The 23,149-nt window shown below is 34.6% G+C and overlaps 2 protein-coding genes and 1 pseudogene across 2 annotated transcripts; 2 read left to right on the forward strand and 1 right to left on the reverse strand.

The window, feature by feature from the left end:
- The first annotated feature begins 1,083 nt into the window (after window positions 1-1,083).
- LOC132632225 (uncharacterized) lies at window positions 1,084-7,363 on the forward strand. The gene is made up of 6 exons (XM_060348072.1): window positions 1,084-1,403; window positions 2,354-2,569; window positions 3,228-3,394; window positions 4,309-4,390; window positions 4,504-4,572; window positions 6,971-7,363. Exons 1-6 carry the CDS (start codon window positions 1,278-1,280, stop codon window positions 7,139-7,141), a joined length of 831 nt encoding a protein of 276 aa, XP_060204055.1. The 5' UTR covers window positions 1,084-1,277; the 3' UTR covers window positions 7,142-7,363.
- Window positions 7,364-12,175: 4,812 nt separating this feature from the next.
- Window positions 12,176-15,519, forward strand: LOC132632226 (protein MODIFYING WALL LIGNIN-1). Its single transcript, XM_060348073.1, has 3 exons — window positions 12,176-12,619; window positions 13,272-13,474; window positions 14,770-15,519. Exons 1-3 carry the CDS (start codon window positions 12,524-12,526, stop codon window positions 15,101-15,103), a joined length of 633 nt encoding a protein of 210 aa, XP_060204056.1. The 5' UTR covers window positions 12,176-12,523; the 3' UTR covers window positions 15,104-15,519.
- Window positions 15,520-16,851: 1,332 nt separating this feature from the next.
- Window positions 16,852-19,984, reverse strand: LOC132632227 (cell division cycle 20.2, cofactor of APC complex-like; annotated as a pseudogene).
- Between the last annotated feature and the right edge of the window lie 3,165 nt (window positions 19,985-23,149).

Raw genomic sequence — 23,149 nt, forward strand, 5'->3', positions numbered from 1 at the left:
ACGGAAAAGAACAAAAATGCCCCTGAACTTTTAGAAAAGGTATAAAAATACCCTTTATTCATCTATTTTGCTAAAACTACCCCTCAATTCAACTTTTTGGCTCATTTATTCCCCTTGACTAACGGACAACACTAATTTTTTTTTAAAAAAAAAAATTAAATTGCACATGACATTTTATTACTGAAAAATTGATTTATTCTTTTAAAAAGAAATCTGAAACCTTGGAATTTTTTTAAATTTGGAAAACTTTTTTTTAACGAGTAAAACCTTGACTAACGGACAACACTAATTTTTTTTCTTTTCAAAATGTGAAAAATTGGATTTTTATAAAAATCTGAAAAAATTAATTTTTTTATGGAAAAACTGTGTTTAAAAATAAAACCAGAAAACTATCTTTTTTTAAATCTAGAAGAAAATTATGGAGTATTAGTTTTGCACATTTTACTTAAAAAAACAATCAGTTTTTCAGATTTAAAAATTGAATTTTCTAAAAAAAAAAATGGGGTTTCCACCCGTTAATTTTTTTTTTTCCAAACTTAAAAAAATTCCACATGTTTTAATGACAATCCAATTCTGTTTTTTTTTTATATATATATATATATATAAAAGGCTTACTACATTTGTTTTTTTAAAGAAATGGATGTTGAAAAATTATTTTTCCTTATTCTACAAATAACGATTTTTCAGATTTCTTTTTAAAAGAATAAATCAATTTTTCAGTAATAAAATGTCATGTGCAATTTTTTTTTTTTTTTTTAAAAAAAATTAGTGTTGTCCGTTAGTCAAGGGGAATAAATGAGCCAAAAAGTTGAATTGAGGGGTAGTTTTAGCAAAATAGATGAATAAAGGGTATTTTTATACCTTTTCTAAAAGTTCAGGGGCATTTTTGTTCTTTTCCGTTAAATTTATTTGGGATTGTGACTAAAAGTGCACCACTTATGCAAACATAATGTACTATTAGTGCACCATGTGAAAGAATATGCATAATTTTGATCCAAACTCAAACATTATGGATGATTTTGGTCCTTTTCTCGCTCGTCTGTTATCGAACACTGTTTTAATTGCCTAAAACAGATAAAACGTACAGTAGAGTGGGGCGTGTGGCTCACCGGTAAGACCAAGCTATCTGCCACTAGATTGTTATCCTCTACTAAAGTCCTGTCCACATAATCAACCTTTGTTTACGACATTGCTGACACGAGGCACGCACACACCACATCCAAAAATCCAATATTTTTCCAAACTCTGCTAACTGGAAAATTTAACGTACCAAAATCATGTCATCCGCTGTTGTTGCCGGTGCTGCCTCCTCTTCTTGCTCGGTTTCTTACTCAAGAAACCTTAGTATCAACAAATCTCATGCTTCCATCACATCCCACAAATCATCCACCACTCCATCCCAGGTATAATTCATATACTTTCCTTTTTGATCTGTCACAAAAAGTGTGTCTTTATATATTTTGGTAAGTTGACAATTCAAACGGAACACATGTCAAGTTTAAAACCACAAAATTCAAAGACAATTTTTGTACGTTACACACATCTTCAGTGTAGAACCACGAGATTAAAAAGTCTCGCTATATTTTTTAAACTCCGTGGTCAGCAAACAAAGACACTTAAATTGGGACGGAAGGAGTATTTGTTGTTAGAAGTGCTTGATCATCTCATTTATACGCACAACTTTTAATTATTTGATTAGGAATGGTAGCAATTTTAGTCCCTTAGTTTATGGTAATTTCTGGTTTTAATTCTTGTGATATTTAATTAACCATATTTAACTTTTAGTTATTTGAAATGTGTAAAGTATGTTATATTTGAACTATTTCAGAACTCTATTACGGTTAAATATGAAGTAACACCACACACATGAGTATTAAAGTAGCCAAACGTTTACAATCATGGTAAATTTGTGAATAATCACTAGAAAGGTGATCAAAAGTGTACATTTTAATTAATTGTAAGTTAAATGTGCTTAACCACATATCACAATGACCAAAATCATAATCCAACAATAACCGAGTGACAAAAACTGCTATTAAACCAAAAGCGTAGCTAGAATTTGAAGTTTATGGGTACGAGATTCTAAGTTCATCTAAGTTATTGAGTTCTAAATTAGTAATTTGCATATATTCAATCAATTTCTTAAGACAAATACGAGGTTCGGAATAAAGCTACTAGGTTCGGCCAAACGTGTAAGCTCTACTCCACCCCTGATTAAACCTCATGTGCAGGCTTGATTATTTTTTTTTCTTTGGGCCAAACATGTAAAATTAATTTTTTGATTTTCGATAGTGTATTTTGAATTGTGGATTTTTTGGTTTCCTTCTTTTGTCAAAATATTTTTCCTCTTCAGAAATCTAGTTTTCAAGGGCTATCACTACAAGAGGCCAAAAAGGGTGTTTCGAGTTCGTTTTTAGCTGAGAGCAAGAGGAATGGTAGCATTGGTGGAAGTAGAGGCCTTGAGATAACTGCAAGAAAAGCTGCTGCTGCAAAGAATATAGAAGTGGAAGTTGATAAGCCATTGGGACTCACCCTCGGTCCAAAGCAAGGTGGTGGAGTTATCATTACGGTCAGTAATTTGTTGCTTTCCATCATCGGACTTTATATCCTTCCACTTACTAAAAAATTATCACAATTAATGTACCAGTAACCAAGTTTTCAAGTGTTTTTAATCGGCAGGTATCCTTTTACTAAAGTGCTAAGTAGACACATCACGCAAGGGGTTCAATTGAATCCCCTTCAACGAAAATTTACACCGTGCAAATAAGGCACAAATCAATTTTCTTGCTCAATCCTTTTAACATAAGGAATGATTTTAGTGCAGTGCTCAACGGTTTCAAAAGTTGCTTTACATCACAAGTTCAGATCCTAGTGTGACATTTTTGCCTTTTGCTGATCAACTTAGTATAATTCCTGGATGTGCTACTGATTTAGATCTAGATCGACTAATGCACTTTATGTACTGAAGCTGTAAATTGTTTTTACACTATCAGTTGATAGTGTTACTTTACCTGCTGTGACAGGTCATTTACCATGTAAAACACGCTATCAAGCCATACTTCTGAGAAGGTTACCTGTAATTGGCTATTAACTTACCTAATAGTGTAAATTTTCTTAGACAGTGTATTAATTAAACTCTATACAAAGTTAGTTGTGATTGGCTATAAGGTCTAATTCAAAATGAGTATTTGACATTAAGGAGCTTTTTATTTTATCTTTTGAATTAGGGTGTAGAGGGTGGTGGTAATGCTGCAAGGGCAGGGCTTAAGGTTGGTGACCAGGTAGTCTACACTAGTAGCTTCTTCGGCGACGAACTCTGGCCAGCTGATAAGCTTGGTTTCACAAAAACTGCCATCCAGGCGAAGCCTGACTCTGTCTACTTCGTTGTTAGCAGGTTAGCTTCTCCTTGCCCTTATATTTCTGGTTTGAGTTTAACTTTAGTAACCAGGAAAAGGCAGGTTACCTAAAAGGCGATTTACCTACTATAACATGTTAAAATACACTAATCGTGTAAAATAGAATTGCACTGCCTGCCTATATAAGCTACTATATTCATTCTGGTTTTGCTGCTACAGCAAAGGAGCATGGTATGAAAGTATCTTGATTAATGCAGCTCATGTATGATGTAGTTTTAAATTTCACAATATTAATGAAGATTGGGCAGTATTTTTAATAACTTGTTCTTGTGAAATTAACCACTAAAAAAAGATGACAGAAGAAATCCTATTTCAACTCAGTATTTGGATTTTGGAACTTAACGAAAATTACATGGAAAAGTAACTCTATGCATTGTGATGAGGTTATCTAAGCCAATGTTCTGTCTAAGGCTCTATAAGTTGCAAAAATGAAGATAATCTCACTTGGAAATATGATCTTTATTGACTTGCTACTAGTCTTTTCCACATAAAAGCACTGATATGTATGTTGTTTGTGATTGGATTTTAAAAATTGCTTTAGATACTATGCATACCTGGTCAATATTTGCTTTACCATCTTTTATAATGGGTTCAAATCTGTATTAACAATGCGCAAGAAGTCTGCATAAGTTTTCTGTCATTGTAGTCATTGTTTGTTCTTTCATTCTTTGCTATGTTAACTTTTGAGTATGAAACTATATTGCATGGTTGAAAAGCTGAGCTGTATGCTAATTTATGTTGATCCTGAATTAGCAGGATCCATCCTATGACCCGAAATAAGATATGGCTTCCTAATTACAGAATTCTAGCCAATTGACACCTTTATTAGCTAAAGATGTGAGACAAACATATTTTAATGTATTGAATATCTTTGATTGATATTTTGATGCAGAGGTGTCGATGTAGATGTTAAAAGACTGCCCAAGCGTCCAGCTCCTCCTCAATTTGGAAGGAAGTTATCTGATGCTCAAAAGGCTAGTATTGATCCGTGAATTGTTAAAAATCTTCACTTTCAATGTGTATTTGATTCATGTTCATCTTCTATATTTGTTTTTCTGCCTAATCATCTATAGTTTACTGTCCTCAGGCCAGAGCAACACACATTTGCCTCGATTGTGGTTACATATACACCTTGCCGAAATCTTTCGATGAACAGGCAAGTTTATGCACTTTGCTTTACCTGTGTCTCTATACAAGATCATGATCTCTTTTTTTTGGGCAATTCGCAGAATTGCCCTTCTTTTGGGGTGGTCTTTAAATTTTGCCCCTCATATTTGAAATCTTTAAGTTTTGCCCTTTGGCTAAACCCCATGGGTTTCAAGTTCGAACCCCCACACAGTCAAAATTTTAAAAAAAATTCGCAAGGCAGAGTTTAAATTCGCTATGCCGCAACCGGCATACACTTGTGAAGGAATTACCAAAGTTATGCTGGACCCGGCATACTTATGCCTTATGGGCAGACTTGACATGAGTATATCGGGTCCGGCATAACTTTGGTAATTCCTTCACAAATTTATGTCGGATCCGGCATAAAAGTTTGTCCATTAAAAGTATGCCCCCAACGGCATAAACTTGTTAAGGAATTACCAAATTTATGCCGGTCCCGGCATACTTATGCCTTATGGGCAGACTTGGTATAAGTATGCCGGGTCCGGCATAACTTTGGTAATTCCTTCACAAGTTTATGCCTGATCCGGCATAAAAGTTTGCTCATTAAAAGTATACCCCCACCGGATGAGGGTACCTAGGAAGAATTTCATTGTCCTCCTTCCAATATTATTACAGAACTAAAAGGCTTCATGGTAAAAACTTTGTGCGTGGCCTCTTCCACTCATCGTCATGCAAATGCTATAAACAATTATCATAGTGTTAATACTCATGAAAAACTAGGCTTAGATATAATGGAACAAAATCACGACAACTACTCTTTTCTAACACTACCCCATAATATATTAACAAGAGCAGTTATAATATATCCAATACAGGAAATGTAGCAAAGAAAGTCTTTAGGCCACATTGACACAAAAAACACTTGAATTTTAATAGAGCATTTTGATGACACTAAAAATCTGTAAAAAGTTGACATGAGATCTCAAAGTTATGCCGGACCCGGCATAAACTTATGAAGGAATTACCAAAGTTATGCCGGACCCGACATACTTATGCCAAGTCTGCCCATAAGGCATGAGTATGCCGGGTCCGGCATAACTTTGGTAATTCCTTCATAAGTTTATGCCGGGTCCGGCATACACGCGACCCAAACCTTGCCTTGCAGTTTTCTTTTTTAATTTATGCTTGAGCGGGGGTTCGAACTCAGAACCTCATGATTTCTGCGTGAACGTTCAGTGTTGCAATGCGAAGGGCAAAAATTAAAGACCAGCAATATGAGGGGCATAATTTAAAGACCACAAATATGAGGGGCAAAATTTAAAGACCACCCCAAAAGAAGGGCAATCCACGCAAAAAATGCTTTTTTTTGGGGCTTTAGAAACTTGTTAGACGATTTCAGAGATTCTGAAGTCACTACTTGTCCTTCTAATTGTCAGCATTTTAACATAGTAATAAACATTTGGCCAGACATGATAATAGAATACAAAATAAGTATGGAGTAGTAAGAAGATCGCTATTTGAGCTGTGTCAAATTGATGTAAGACTTAGGTCTTCCTCTCTAGAACGATTCCTCAAAATCAGGGGTGGAGCCACCATTATAGTTATGGGCTAAGTTGCTCGGACTCGGGTGCGGGTGTCCGATACAGGTGCGGATCCTTGTTATGGATACGGGTGCGGGGATTCGGCTCAAAATAATTGAAATATCTAAAAATAGAATTATAAAACTTAAATTATGAGATATTATGTGGAAAACTCAAGGAGAAAATATTGATCAAGAGGAGAATCCCGAAAGGTGATAAAAGGAAAATGAGTGACATAGAAATTTTACTTCTATTTTCTTAAAGTCCACCTTAGCTTTTGTTTTGATTATAGAAATCATTGAATCTGTCCGGAATTTCTCTGCCGATTTTGGTCAAAGTACCAAAAACGGTTGACCAGATTGGGTATGGATCCCACACTCACACCCACACACCCATGTTGTGTCGACAATGGTGCGGCACCCAAAGTGAAGAGTCCGAGTAACTTGGGTTATGGGTCTGGTAGAACCCAGTAGATTTAGCTCAAACCATGTATTTGTATTAAGAAATTAATTTAATATGTATAAATAATCTATCCAAAACTCAATGAACAAAAAAGATTGTGATCCAAAATTCATAAATTAAAAATCCTGAATACGATGATGACGTTAGTGGCACAACCACCACACTGTCTTTTGTTTCAGGACAAAGGGTGCGCCTATATAAAGACTAGAGAGGGATCTAATTGTAAAAGAACTCACATTCCGGGGTTCACTAGGTTTAGCCTACTCTCATTCTCTTACTAGACCTACCAAGCGCGTGACCATTACCCTTCTATCACAGTTATAATTGAGCTCTCTTTTGTAGTATTACCATCTACAAGAAAGAAAGAAAAAGTTTGTGATTTGTTGTGTTTATTGGATGCAGCCGGAGGACTATGCATGTCCACAATGCAGAGCACCAAAGAAGAGGTTTGCAAGATATGATGTTAACACTGGGAGAGCAATTGGAGGAGGACTGCCCCCAATTGGAGTCATTATTGGTCTTGTTGCTGGTATTGGTGGTATTGGAGCATTACTAGTTTATGGTCTCCAATAGGCAATAAGTATCTTTTTTTGAGTTCAAAATTTTCCTGCTGATGAAGTATACCTTAAAAAGTGTTACCTAAAAACTACTAATGATTGTGCTTATTGCACATTGATGAAATGAAGCCCAAGTGTGTATTTTTTAAAGGGGAAAGTAGAATCAGTGAGTTGATGATAGAAAGAACTTGTTAATTTTCTTAAATATATATAATCAAAGCATTTATATTCTTCCTAATCATCGTCATACTATTATCAGATGTGGATGCAGTATCGCACACTGGGTTCAGAAGATAAAATTGTCACATCCTAATCATATTTGATATTTCTACGCGAAATCCCGGAAAGGGAGCCTTCGATATTCTTTTAATTCTAAACATAAGGATTTATTTAGAAAGGGTAAAGGTGCAAATATACCCTTTAACTTTGCGATTTAGAACAGATATATCTTTCGTTACAAAAATAGTGTATATATACCCTTGACGTTACAAAACGGTGCAAATATATCTTTTTCGTTGACGAGGTTTTTTCTAAAAAATTTTATTTTTTAATTGATAAAAAATGTCACGTGACTTTAAAAAAAAAGTCTACCCATTATTTTTGGGTAGATATACTTTTCCAAAGCTACATAGTAATTTTTTTTTGATGGGTCGGTCTGGTTCGTTTAAAAAAGTGGATAGACTTATTTTTTTTTAAGTCACGGAGTTTTTTTTTTAAACGAACAAGACAAGACCCATCAGAAAAAAAAAATTACTATGTGGCTTTAGAAAAGTATTTCTACTCAAAAAAATGGGTAGACTTTTTTTTAAAGTCACGTGGCATTTTTTATAATTAAAAAATAACCTAAAAAAAATTCGTCAGCGAAAAAGGTATATTTGCATCATTTTGTAACAGCGGAGATATATTTGCACCATTTTGTAACGGCAAGGGTATATATACACCACTTTTATAAAGAGGGATATATCTGCTCTAAATCACAAAGTTGAGGGGTATATTTACACCTTTGCCCATTTAGAAATTTACAAAAAAAAAAAAAAAAAAAAGTAGTCATTTTGGTTCTTGCGTTGTATTCATGATATACTGTTTTAGCAAAACAAACAAGTTTGTGTTACCCGATACATTATCCAAGTATTCTTTGTACCATTTTAGTACATTACTTGCACCATCTCAAATTAGTCGTTGTGTTTTTTTTTTACACGCCTCTTAAAAAAATATTAATTAAAAGGGGTTTTAATTATTTTATCTTGTATTAAGATATAATTACTCTTCGTTAATTATTTACTCTATTGAGATATTTGTAGTCTTCGAGAACAATTGGAGTATTAAGGGTAAAATGAAAAAAATAATTAATTTTGTCTTGAATTCTAAGATCATAAATAATTGAGACAACAAGTTTTAGGAATCACGACAAATAATTTGAGACGGAGGAGTATGAACCGTCCATAAAAATAACAAAGGTAATCATCATCTTTTAAACATTAATTTATGTTCATCAATATAATGATATTTTTTATCTTTCCTTAATTACTCTTTTGAGAATTGTTAATTTTCTTATTGTTATATATACATTTTGCAATCAATTTTTGCACTTTCGGGCGATTATCTTGCAAAAGATATGTTTAGCTTAAATTTTTACATTTAGTTTATTTATAATTAAACTTAATGATTTCTAACTTAATTTCCATAGAGTTTAAGTAATATTCGATACAGTTTTTACAGTGTTGTATGCTTAATTATGAACTAAACATGGGGGTAATTATGTATTGAACTAAACGTGGGGCTAATTATGTATTGTATCTCCTTTTCAGTACAATGATTAAAACAACTGAATACCGGAACTGCATATTAAATTCATAATAATACTAGGATTATAATAACTGGGTTCATATTCAAGTATTTATTGATATTTAACAGATTTTTTAATTTTAATATATTTAATATATGTGTGTAAAAGCCGAATTGTCTAGATCCGTCCTTGTATGCAAACAAATGTAGCATTAGAGTAACGCACCAAAAAATGTGACAGGATAAATAAAATTCTTTCACTCTTAACGAGAAATTTAGGAATTTGAAGCTTAAAACTGAAAAAAAATTCTTAATAATAAGTACTACGATACTAATCAGAATTAATTAAATAAGTAAATACTACTGGGTCGTTTGGTATACGGTATTAGCTGGGATATCCCAGCACTAACTGTACCAAATAAAGTATAAAGTGCATACCAAACTTAAAGATGGAATATTCCATCTTATCCCTATCCCATTAATCCTGGAATTATTTTATCTCACCTCCTAGATGGGATAAATTAATCCCAAGAGATAGGATAAATTAATTTCAGAATTTTAATCCTGGAATAATTTTGTCTACGTACCAAATAATACCGTAATAGTACCAAATGCTTATACGAAAAAAAAATGTAATAAAAAGAATGTGTCAATAGTAATTAGATAATCATCTTAAAAAGTGGACTAATCATTTTCAACTTTATTGAACTCCATTGTGGAGATTGAAGAATGCAGCACAATTTGTCATTGTCCAGCGGCAACGTTTCTTCGCCAGTGATTAAGAAAGTTAATAGAAATTCTTTAAAGGGTAAAGGTGTAAATATATTCTTAACTTTGCGATTTGGAATATATATATTATTCGCTAAAAAAATAGTGTATATATATTCCTGCCATTACATAAATGCCACAAATATATCTTTTTTGCTGAAGACTTTTTTTAAAAAAATCATTTAGTTTATTTTTTTAATTAAAAAATAATAATACGTGGATAAGTCTATCTATTTTTAGTAGATTTATTTTTTTAAAGCCACGATTATTTTATCTGGTGGTTCGGTTTGGTTCGTTTAAAAGAATAGGTAAACTATTTTTTTAAAGCCACGGAGATATTTCTTTATCTGAACCAGACCCGTCCCATCAGAAAATAATTACCACGTGGCATTAAAAAAATAAATCCACTAAAAAATGGGTGTATCATTTTTTAATTGAAAAAATAAGATAATTTTTTTTAAATCCATCTGTAAAAAAGTATATCTGCACCATTTATGTAACAACTGGTGTATATATCCACTACTTTTTTAACGAGAAGAATATCTGCTCTTCACCTTTGCCCTTCTTTAAATGATCACTCAATTTAATGAAATTTTCTAGTAAAGTAATTTGTAATAAAATCACTCAAGCTTATATGGAAAAAAATACTTTAAAAATGGTCTGAATATCAAAAAAAAAAAAAATTGATATGAGAGGTTGCTCATATGGTAAGTGTTCTCCACTTTCAATCCTAACATTGTGAGTTCGAGTCACCAATTGAGCAAAAAGCGAGAGCTCCTAGAGAGGGGTTTAAAACAAATAATTCAAAATCGACAAGAGGGGATTGCTCAGGTGCTAAGCACCCTCCACCTCCCACTTTAAGGTTGTGAATTAATCACTTATCACTCATACTAAGAACTTGTTTGGACATGAACATTTTCAAAACAGCATTTAGTTATACATTAGACTTTTAATTTATTTTAAAGATGAGTTTTAAATTTGAAAAAATAGTTTTGTCCAGTTTCAAAGTGATTTTTTCCGCTCACAAAAGTTTTGCTATTTTTCAGGTTAAATGCATAATCAACACACCTTCAACTTTCACACACTCTTTTAAAAACGTTTAATATATATATTACTAGTATTCCATTTGTCTCAATTTATGTGATGCAGTTTGGATTTCGAGAGTCAAACTTTTTTATTTTGATCATGAATCTGGACATGCAATCTTTAAAATTTTTGAAAATAATTTACATATTTAAAAATTACATAAACAAAATTATAAGGCACTATAATTAATAATTTAGAATATTTCATAGAAATAAATCACGGTTAGTGATTTTCTTATTTTAGTCTCGAAATCGTATCACATAAATTGGCACACTAATGCTTAACAAAGTTGGGGCCCATTTACTAAACAAATACAGTAGGAGTGTCAATGGAACGGTTCGGTCGGTTATTTTAAAAAAATTATACCATCCCAATTTTTCGGTTATTTTATATTGTATGACCAAAATTAAACTTTTCGAGACCGTCCCATCATTTCGGTTTTTCTTCGGTATCGGTACCGTTCGGTTAATTTTCGGTCATTTTAGTTTTAAAGTGTCACCTAAAAAAACACCACCATTAAAATGTAACGACACAGACCTCCACAAACCTATTTGTAGTACACCATCAAATAAAGCTTCTATTGGTTTCTTATGAAATATTTAATGTAAAAGCTATTAAAAAAAACTACACAAAATTATTAAACTGAAATGTGTTATATCAAGTAGCAAGACAACAACGATGGCATCATCGCGACGTGAACCCTCACTAATTGACCAGGGAGAAGAATAACTTGCCAAAGACAACAATGTTGAATTGAGCCAAAACAAGCATTAGCTTGTAGGCCACAGAAATCACAGCTTGAATTTGATACATATACATCAAGCAACATAGTAGAGAAGACCGAGATGGAGGTAAACTTCTGTTAGTGCTAACTATAACAAAAAATGTCTACTTAAATCATCTAAATTTATGACCGTATGACTATGTATATGAGCTATCCTTTTGAAACTAAATCCAATCAACTAAAGGCCCAAAATTTAGTAACCAATTTTTTTTTTATATTTGAAACAGAACTTATAAATATATTTTATATATTCATTTAACATATTTGTAATATATAAAATATATTTCATACAAGTAAGACTATTAGGTTCGGTTCGGGAATTTTTCGGTTTTTGGTATAAATTAAAAAGACCACCCTAATTATTCGGGACGGGTATAAGCTTAAATAGAAATCCACGATTTTATTAAAAAAGTATTATAAATCGGTTCAGTATGATTAGATTCGGTAGATTTTTTATATTTTTTTGACACCCTAAAATACAGTACTATGTAGAATCTTTTATGTATGAAATAATTACTCGATTATTCACGTAATCTTAAAATGTTTTACTAGTAGGAGTACTATTTTGAATCTAGTACAAGTCGGCACTTAGCTGTGGTATCTCAGCTAAGAAAAGTGTGTGTTAGATTTTGCCAACCACTTCTCTCAATTGTCAGTACTTGTCTTAAAAAAAGAAGAGTACTGCTGCAATAAAACCTTCTCCTATATTTTCACTTGTCAGGGTCAAACTAAACGACAAACACACACACTCCCTGTGTGACGAGCTCATCCAGTTTCTGTGCCACTTCAATTAACTTTCTCTTTATACATTCACAAGCTTTGCATTGCTTCCTCTCTACTCTTTCCCTTCTCCTTTTTCCACCTTTTCTTCTTCTTCCACAAATTAACTGTTTATCTACCTTTTTTTTTTAACCAGCCAAAAAGAACAGTTGTTGATTGTGACACCGACAGTTTAAAACAAGAGATAAAGAGTCTATGGAGAGAAAGGTGATAATAATTAGTGGTGTTGTGGGATTTCTTGGATTGTTATCTGCTGTTACTGGTTTTGCTGCTGAGGCTACAAGGGTTAAGGTAATTTTCCCCCATAAGAAAAAACCAAAGATTCTTTTTTTTTTTTTTTTTTTTTACTTTGTTGGTCTGTATATGCTTATGTCTGTGACGGATTGTATGTTGGGAGCTTTTGTTATCTGCTTACCTAGGTGTTCAGTCTAGATTCCATCCCTTTGCAATGGTTTAATCTGGAAAATAGTTATGGGCGGTGGCTATTTTTAGTAAGAAAGAAGTAAACATACTGATGAACCCTCTTGTGCGCCCCCCCCCCCCCCCCCCCCCCAATATTCATGGGTATATTCTGCTCTCTAATACTATTTGTCAAATCTTTGTTCCAAATGAACTGCTTATGTGAATGCTTTCATGATGTTGTTCTTCTAAATGAGTTTTCCTGCGACTATTTACCCATTGCCCTGCTACCATTCATAAATACATGGGAGGAGTTTTGCGGGCGGGGGCTGGTAGATGGATAGCGCAATTGGACTAAGAAAAGAGATCTTTGATTTTAATTCGGTTGCATGCTAAATTTCGTTTGCTAAGGATGGTTACAGGATTCATGTTTGCTATTGGGGAATTGGGTCCTTAGAATATTTGGATAAAGAGAGTTTACGTTTTTGTGCTTTCTTAGACGGTTGGAGTGACTAATTGACAGCACTATTCAATTATTCTTCAGGGTTCTCAGGTCCAATTCTCCTCTCCTTCAGAATGTGTATATCCAAGGAGTCCTGCACTGGGTCTTGGACTGACTGCTGCTATGGCGCTTATGGTTGCTCAAATAATTGTCAATGTAGCTAGTGGATGTGTCTGTTGCCGGAAAGGCCCACATCAATCAGGATCTAATTGGACACTGGCACTAATATGTTTTGTTGTATCCTGGTAAGTTGGTTATGAACTGTACATAATTAATTTCAAGTTCAATAGTCATTATTGCAATACATTTATCAAATGGAATATTCATTTGTTTCTCTCTATCCTTGTAATTTGACTTACTGTTAATCAGATTCAAGTTCAGTTGTTCATTATTGTAGTGGATCAAATGGAGGCTGACCCTAATAACAGATGATCGTTGTAGTAGTTTCTATCATAATCCTGCCTGGTATGTGTTGGGAAGTAGCAGAAACCTTATATATCTGCTGTCAAGGCAAAGTAGACGTTCATTATTCCCACATTCAAAAGTTGACAAGCTTATTCCGTGATGTTGTCCCTTTGACATCACAATTTTATTTTTATTTTTCTTTTTTGAGAAAGAAAAAGGCACCCTTTTACATCAGTGTTTTTTTTTTTAATTGGTAACATTGGTATTGATAGCACTAGGGCAGTGCTGAAGCCATATTTACAGAGGAGAAGTCCCCGCAGCCAACGAAAATCCTAAACAACAGTTACCTTTGACATCAGTATTACTTTAAACCAGTCATTATTTTGTATTTTTCTGATCTTTCCTTTATGTTGTTCAAATATCGACCAAAGAATGAATGTTAGACCTATTTTGACTTGTATAGAAGGATGATAAAATATCTATCAACGTTACTGAAGCCAAAAACTTGCCTTACATCTGTAATGTTGGCTCACATACTTGTAAGTTGTAACAAATGCATGTGCAAACTTTTTTAGTAATTCTTGGAGGTATCATAATTTTAGCATATGTCGTGGCTTGCGGATACGAGTAGTAATAGTGTTGGCCTTCTTACTCCTCTTTTTAAAGGACAGTAATTAATCCAAATAAAAATATACGATATCATTTTATTACTTCACCAACCATTGGTACCTTGCTGGTCCTACAGATGCTAGTTCCGGTACACCGCATTGAAGTGGTGATGTGTAAGGGGGATGGGCAGGAGCCTACTTTATTAGTCTCCCTTTTTTCATGCCCAACCTCTTCAAACTTCAGGGAATGCAGTCCTTGTAGATTAAACCTCTGTTTTATGTATAAGGGCACAAGATATCTTGCTGTGATTCCAGAAATGTGGTCTAGATGATGATGTTGAACCTCAATTTTTTTGTCTTGACCTTAAGATTCGTTGCCCCTCAACCAAAGTTCTTTTCTAATTTGCATTTGTTCATATGCATTGGAATATGCTATAAAAAGTTGCTTCTCTGGGGGATCAATTTGATCTTACATACCATCTGAAGAAGCCTTTAATAAAGGTCTCTAATACTTGCTGCTTATGCAGGTTTACATTTGTTATAGCATTTCTATTATTGCTAACGGGCGCAGCGCTGAATGATCAGCATGGTGAAGAGAGCTTGTACTTTGGCAACTACTATTGCTATGTTGTAAAGCCTGGAGTATTTGCGGGAGCTGCTGTCTTGTCCCTTGCCAGCGTTGCTCTTGGAATTATCTATTATATTTCCTTGACATCCACAAAGAACAGTAACGATCCATGGCATCCACCAGCTCCAAGTCAAGGTGGCATTGCAATGGGACACCCGCAATTTCCTTCACAGACCAGTCAGGATCCAGTTTTTGTTCATGAAGATACTTACATGAGACGTATATCTACATGATTGTGCCTAGACCTTGTATGTTACACAAGGAATGGAGGTGTGAGGGGTGAAAGAATTGTCTTCTGTCTGTGGACCATTTGTGAGCTGTATCATACAAAATTATTGTTTTTAAATTTGCTATGGTAGTGATAGCTTAATTTTGTCGGAAATATGTAGCCTTATAGCTTGTATCTGGAGGTGATGTGTGTATGTAATCCAAAATTGCAACATACTCGTATGAACTCTGTAGTTTCGGATACTGTCATTAGTAATGGTTCTTGCTCTAGTTTCACAGGGTTGGACTGTGAGGAAGAGCAGAAGGAACGCTGTCACTATTGGCTTCACCTCTTGAACTTCAGAATTATTTTCCTGGACAATGGAATTTATGTTTAGGAGGAATTGAAATACAAAATCCTGGATGTGAATACCTGTTTTAATTTGGTGCAAAAGCTTCATTAAACAACATGCTTTATATGCCTTTTAATGCAACATGCATTTGGTTGCCTTAGAACTGGGAACTGGTTAGAACAAATCATTTATGTAGATTGTTTGACTTTTTAACATATAGGAATGGATGGCACATACTGAATTTTCACCCTACTCTGGTAGAATAGGAATACTGTATATAAAAGATTCATGGTCAAGAAGCAGGCTGGCTAAGAAGAGCAAGGGTAGCAAAATGTTGGTTTGCAATAAGGTATACAGAAGATGCTTGATCTTCTTTACCTTCACAATAGTGGTATCTAAGTTAGCTTGCACATACTTCAACAAAATGTCTTTTACTCCTTTTCTTGTTGGATTTTATAATATCTTTTTAGAGGGGTGATCTGCGAGAATGATCTTGGAAATGGGTGGTACTTTTGACCTCCCTTTCCCCATGAGCTTTTTACTTCAAGCAAGGTCAAGAAGTTTTGCATTTTGACCTTGAAGCCCATGGGTAAGCGACGGTTCAAAAGTTTATGACCGCTCATTTTCAAAGTAAGGGGTGTAATTTTCAGCTTTTTGGATTTCTGATGGAAGATGAAAACTAAACATTTTTTTTGCGCGGATTGCCCTTCTTTTGGGGTGGATCTTTAATTTTTTCCCCTCAAATTGTTGGCCTTTAATTTTTGCCTTTCGCTTAAAAAGGTAGCCGAAAATACCTCGAGGTTCTGGGTTAACACCGCTCAAAAAAAAAAAATTGCAAGGCAAAGTCTGCCGTATCCGGCATAGGTTTTATATAACTTCGCCAGAATAGGCATTGGTAAATATTATTATTTTTAACTCTACTGGATTTCAAACCCCCTCGGGGTATTTTCGGCCACCTTTTTTAGCGAAGGACCAAAATTAAAGACCAGCGAATTGAGGGACAAAATTAAAGACCGGTCAATATGAAGAGGTCAATCGTGCAAATTGCTCAAAACTTTGCATATAAGGCCAAGTGTGAGAAATGCTTTCATGAAAAAATAAAAAAACAAAAAAAAAACAACTTAATTTTTTTTTTTTCCAAAAAAAAGGTTGGTTGTCATGTCATGTCTGCTCATTCATGTCATGTCTGCTCATTCATGTCATGTCTGCTCATTGATGATGTAGATGTTTACTAGTTTGGTTTATGATGGGAACCGTAATTAGAAGTTGGGAAAAATTGGTAATTTCATAGGAGGAGAATACTTTAATTTGGTTAGTCAACAAAAATAATATTAATCAAAGGCCACTAAAGCGGAGCAGGTCGAAGTTTCACCTATACAAAAAAATACTTTTGGAAAGATTCAGTTCAACTCCACTTATGATAGTTTCAAAATCAATCACGTTTTGTATTGAGAAATACTGAATCATGTTTATGTATTGAGAAATACATCATCATCAGAAAACTGTACAATGGGACAATTTCTAGACAGGCCTTTTGTCACAATTGGTGTGAGACCAAGTCCAAATTTTGGCAGCCGCTTAAACAAACAAATGACTATCCCCCTAAGTAGCACGAATATGACTATCAAACAAAGAAAAAAAGAATTATTTCAGTACATATTAGAACTGAATTTTCAAATGTTTTCTTCGGTCAGCTTTGTTCCAGTATTTGTATTAACAAGACTGTACAAATCTTCAGCATCTCCCTTACCATTCAGTGAAACACGGTTCGTTCAGGTGGGCGAATTGGTTCAGGATTTACAATTGTTTTCTTCAGTTAGAGTCCTTTGTACCAGTATATGTATTAGCAAGACTGTACACAAATCTTCAGCATGCAACTTTCCCTTGTCATTCAGCGAATACCACGGCTAAGGTTAGCGAATGGTTCAGGATTAGCCTTTGGTGCAGGTTTTGCTACTTCAGGTGTCCCAAACACATTCCAGAATCTGAGAGTTTCATCTCCAGCTGCAGATGCAACTGTGCAACCATCTGGGCTCTGCAAAACCGATAAACAAGAAAATGAATACCTTTTAGCATTTTTCTTTCAAGAGCCAGCATTGAATGTAAAAGACACAGCAATCACATGAGAATTTACCTGAGCCATGTAAAGTACTCTGGATGTGTGGCCAGTAAGCTCAGCTACCTTTACCATAGAAGGGTATTTCCATAGAGTAAGCTGATTCTGAGTGAAACCATGAGAACTTAGAAGCTCACGTTCATTCTTGTTCCATAAAAGGGAACAAACCTGAGAGCCTGTATCAATCGAGTTCAAGCAAGCACCAGTGTGGGTATTCCAGAACTTTATACACCTGTCGCTTCCACCACCACCAGAGGCCAATAAGTTACCCTGGAAAGGACACCAAGCAAGGGCTTTAACAGCAGCTGTATGATCTTCAAGCCTGTGAAGCCACTGTGTTGTAGAGTTGGAAGAAGCCGTTGATCGGTCCCATATGTGGAGAAGGTTGTCGTTTCCACCGCTAGCTAATTGCTGGCCAGAGGCTGACCATTTTAGACCACACACTTCTTGGTGATGTCCTTGGTAAGTGTCAACAATGGGATTTCTTATTCTCACATCATTGTTTATGATTTGACCATCCATTCCCCCGGTTGTCAAAATGTGATTGTTCCAATCTAGAGCACCAACGCGGGATCGGTGACCGCCTTTCAAAGTTCTCAACTGCATTACAGAATGAAAATATTTTAGCATATGAACATTTGGTTTAAACAATTCAAACATAAGATTGACTTAAAGATAATTACACTTTTGGATCACTCAAAAGTATAATATACATAATCAGTGTGTAGATTTTGTATATTCTGGCTAGCGCCTGTGTGGAAATAAACCCTTAAAGAAACATACCAGTCGATTTGCTGTAGAATCCCAAAGCTGGACTTCAGAATTGTTGAGACCAACAGCAATATGTCGACCGTCAGGAGCCCATTTAACACTCGTAACAGGTCCATTTTCCTCATCAATAGTAACTAGCTCTGAAGTAGCACCATCAGATGCATCCCACAGATATACAGTTCCACCAAGAGCAATAGAATAGAACATTGCTGCTGCCCCAGTCTAATAAATTCAAATAGTAATCATCCATGATATCTGGAGCATCTAATGTCCTCTCAGAGGTCTGCACAAAAACAAATAAAACCTTTAAAAACATGTCATACAAGAATTAAACCGATAAAAATGTCATATTTGGTGCAGATTAATGCAACTACCTGAGGAATGTATCGACGGGGTTTTGCAGGTTTGGCCTGTTGAACAGAGGCAAACTCATTAGGAATTGCCTCAACAGGATTGGGTGCCTTGTTCTTGAAAGCCAGAATGCGCGTCCGGTTCATGTTGAAAGTTTCTGCAAGCTGCTTCCTGTAAGCCTCTCTGGAGGGAGAGTTGACAGCTGGATTTTCCTTACCTTTCTTTGCCTCCGTCAGCATGTAATGAGCATAGTCAAAATCCATCGCTGATCGATTTGGAATAAACCTATCCAACTGTTACAAGACAACAATCAAACAGATGGTGAGATCTTCATGTTTTGCACTTCAAAAAATAAAAAGGGGAAAAAAGAGCTTCTAACTATCAAACACCCCCATCCCAAAAGCAATTGACACACAAAAAAAAAAAAAAAAAAAAAAAAAAAAAAAAGAGATTAGAGGGCACCCACAATCAAGCTAAAAAAGAAAACAAGTCAAACTAAAATTGTTCTACCAGATAAAAGCAAAATTGGCGAAGTAGATGAAAACCCATCTCTTCAATTTAAATTTATTGGAAAGATGTTACTATCAGATCAAAAGCAAAATTGGCAAAGTAGATTAAAACCCATCTCATCGTTTATTTCTAAGAAAAAATCTCATGAGACATCCATCACACTATGGAACAATTAATGAAAATTTATAGGAAAGATGTTACTACTATCAGATCAAAAGCAACATTGGCAAAGTAGATGAAAACCCATCTCCTCTCTTTTTTTTTTTAAATTGGAATAATTAATTCTTGAGATACCCATCTAATTGTAACAATTAATAATGACTAACATAGAGAATGAATTGGGGGGGTGAGTAATCATACATTATCACGAGAATTTTTACGTTGAAGAAGTTGTTCCTGAAGAGGGCATCGCGATTGTTTCTTATTTGAGGAAGCAGAGTATGATCCTGCATCCATTACGTTACCACAAAAATATATAATATATAATATATATATATTGACAAGAACAAATTATTGAATAATAAAAGAATCAGGAAACCAGATTAACAAACCCTGCAAAATCAAAATCAGGTTAACAAATTCAAATGAAACAATTACAATATATAAAAAGCAGACAAATAGAATAGAATTTTAAAGAGAATGAGATCGCTTGTTGGTTGCTTGAGAAACTTAGAGAGATTGATTAATGTGGTTCTGCTCACTTTCATTGATGGATTTATATAAGTTCCTTCAAATGATTTTTATGAGGATTTTAGGGTTTGTACCAATGTAAAACCCCTTCCCCAACGGCTATGTTACATTACATTAGCCGTTGTAAAAAAGAATTTGGACTAAATTGCCTATACACGGAGAGAGCAATCTGCATATATCTGGGGGCATTTTGGGTAACTTGATATCTAATTATTCTTTCTGCCATGGAATAGTGTAACACAGTAAATACTCGCACATATTTTAATATTTGCAACAAATCAAGTAATTTAATATCAGTAGTTTATGATTAAAGTGAGAAAACATATCATCAATTAATCATGATTAACTGAAAAATACAATATGTGTATTGAAGATATATGTCTTGCATTTATTAATTTGGTATAAACAATGGCTAGAAGCAAGTTTTTTCTATAATGCACCTCCGAATGAATCTACATTTTATAAGGAGAAGGTCCAAATTTGCTCCTGAACTTTGTATAAATGATTTAAATTTGCCCTATGTTAATATAGGGGGTCGAATATACCACAATTGTTATAAGATTGGCTCAAGTATGTCGTTATTTTACTAACAAAAAGGCTTTCTAACACGTTGCCATTTTTACAAAAGAGGTTAGATTTGCCCTTGAATTAAATGGTCAAGATTTGTCCCTAAACTTTGAAGAAGAGGTCACTGTCCAGGTCACGGCCTGTTGGGAGCAACATCATCTTCTTCACTCAGAACCTATGTATCCAGGACCGGAGCTAGCCCTCCAGTGGTTCGGTCGAACCCAATAACTTTGATCCGAACCATATATTTTGTATTAATTTTTTTGTCAAATATGTATAAATTATTAGTTTAGAACCCAGTAACTTTAAAGAATTAGAACCCCGAACCCACAAACTTCAAATCCTGGTTCCGCCTCTATATGTATATCTCCTAAGCTCAATAAACCACTCTCAACACGCCCCATCAAGTGAAATTTCCACCTCTATCGAAATTTCATATATACAACTATATCATCAATAGCGATGTTGTAGCTCACATCAACCTCCTAGTGCTAAAATAAATCTAAAGTACACAATGTTTAGCTTCTAAATCATTTGTAACAACGCTATGGCAATCAAGGTGGACTTATAACAACCTAATTGGAAACTCTAAGGAAATCAAACAAAACAAAGCGGAAATTAAAGGGTAGATGAGAATTGGGGATGAGAAGATTAGAGGATAGAAACTAGACCCAATTGATAATGAAATATATAGGAGCTTAGGTATGTTAAACCTAAACCCTCCTAATTGGAATTCAATCAAAAGAACCTAAGTTACTTGAATTCAAAGAAGTCTCAATTTGATTACACAAATGAGCAATCCTATATGAATTAAATGGAAATTTGATTCACTTTGCAACTAAGAAATCAGACTTAGTAATCAACCAAAAAACTATATTAAGATAACTAAACAAACTCTCAAAACACTCAAGTTTTATCAATATTCAAGCTAAAATATAAATGAAGACTAAGGGGTCTATTTATACTAAAGCTTATTACAACAAAGGCCCAAAAGAGGCACTTTGCGAAAATAACCCCCACATGGGTCCTTCATTTCATACTCCCAATTGCTTTGCAATTATAGCCTCGAATTGCACCCTTAATCTTGAATTGCGTTCCTAACCAAGAGTTGCACTCCTTAGCCATAAATTGCAGTTCTAGCCAAATTGCACTTCTAGCCACTTTGTGTAGTAGCCTCCTTTCTTGTGGCTTCCTCTTCAATATTCCCCCAAGCCATCATCCACAAGTCATAGGTCCTCTTATGTGGCTCCGCAAAGGGCTCCAATGTCCCTCTTAGCATCTGCATGGCTTGTAGGACTTGGATTTCCATGTCTTGGCCTTGGGTGTAATCCTTGAGTGACTTACGTCATTTGAGATCATATCAAGTACTGACAGTCTTATAAAATGGTAAAGATGGAGGTATGAAAGAGATTGATTAATTGGGTGGTTTTTGTGTATTTTTTATGCCTGTGTCGTTGGATTGAAGTGGTGATGGAGTAACGGTGGTCTTCAGGTAGTATTTTTACGTGGGGAGAATTAATTGTTAAGATGGTGATTGATTAGAACAATAATGAATGCTACCTGAGTAAATGAAATCAGCACAATTATGCAAAGTCCAAGTACAAATATGGACCTTTTCACTTAGTTCAAGGGCAAACTTGACCATTTTTTCTTTGTACAAAAAGTCCATGTGTGGGGAGTTGGGACCTTCCGCTGTTAGTGAATAAACATATTTGGCGCAATCTTCTAATGGTAGAATATGTTTACAAACTTGAACAATCTCACAAAGTTATAAGAACAAAATTGAACTTATTCCCTGTTCTATAATTAATCCCACATTTGAGTGGCCAATCTATCATCGAACTTTCCAATCTCGACTGTAATAAATGGTGTTGTGCCGTCTGTTGGATGAATATTTTTTCTTCGTCGAAGTAACAGAATTTCAGCTTTTTATAGAAGAAATAAAAAACCAGCATCGAACAAACACAAGATAGAGATAATATTTTTGAAAATGGTATCTACTTATCATTTACTGCAATTTAAGGAAATGTCATATAATTTTGTTTGGTTGAATATGGACATAAACATGTTAATGTAATATTTCTAAGGTGATTATAGCACAAGAGCTGTGGTTGTGTATGAGGTTGATATCCAATGAAAATTGGGGGTAATAAGGGGTGTGAATTAAACCAACAAAAATTGCACTTCCAAAAATGCCCAATGAATCACAACTTACGATCTGAAAGTTTCACTGTGGAGATTTACACATAATCAGAGATTTCCCCCCCCCCCCCCCCCCCTTTTTTCGTAACACATAATCAGAGATGAAGGTAGAAATCATAGTGCAAAAAGCTAATAGAAGTGGCCACACAAGGTGCACGAGTGATAGATGGCTGATTGTGGACAAAACAAGTTACTTTAGCTTAAGATTTGCGAAGTCTTCGTAATCCATCTGTCTACAACCCCCAAGTTCTTCTTTGCCTTCTTTACGTCTAATTATTTTAACAAAAATTATCTATCCTTCGACGTTCTTCACTTGTATATTATAGATTAAAACATATAATTAGGCCTAATTTGAACCCATGTTTGTTACATAATGGTGTATTAATCACGTTTCATTGTGTGCCTCGTTCAATGCATATCCTTTGTTAGTGAATATTCTTCATGTGTGTACCAGTCTCCAGAGTTTACTTGCATAAGCCAAAAGTGGCTAGAAATTATGGTCGTAGTTTAAG

Source organism: Lycium barbarum, chromosome 3, assembly GCF_019175385.1.
Source record: "Lycium barbarum isolate Lr01 chromosome 3, ASM1917538v2, whole genome shotgun sequence".
Classification (NCBI taxonomy): Eukaryota; Viridiplantae; Streptophyta; class Magnoliopsida; order Solanales; family Solanaceae; genus Lycium; species Lycium barbarum.

Bases quoted from the DNA above. Each gene is read 5' to 3' on its own strand.
- LOC132632225 (XM_060348072.1), top strand. From the start codon at position 1,278: ATGTCATCCGCTGTTGTTGCCGGTGCTGCCTCCTCTTCTTGCTCGGTT. The intron at 1,404-2,353 runs GTATAATTCATA...TTTCCTCTTCAG, and splicing joins CATCCACCACTCCATCCCAG to AAATCTAGTTTTCAAGGGCT. The intron at 4,573-6,970 runs GCAAGTTTATGC...TATTGGATGCAG, and splicing joins CGAAATCTTTCGATGAACAG to CCGGAGGACTATGCATGTCC.
- LOC132632226 (XM_060348073.1), top strand. From the start codon at position 12,524: ATGGAGAGAAAGGTGATAATAATTAGTGGTGTTGTGGGATTTCTTGGA. The intron at 12,620-13,271 runs GTAATTTTCCCC...ATTATTCTTCAG, and splicing joins CTGAGGCTACAAGGGTTAAG to GGTTCTCAGGTCCAATTCTC. The intron at 13,475-14,769 runs GTAAGTTGGTTA...CTGCTTATGCAG, and splicing joins ATATGTTTTGTTGTATCCTG to GTTTACATTTGTTATAGCAT.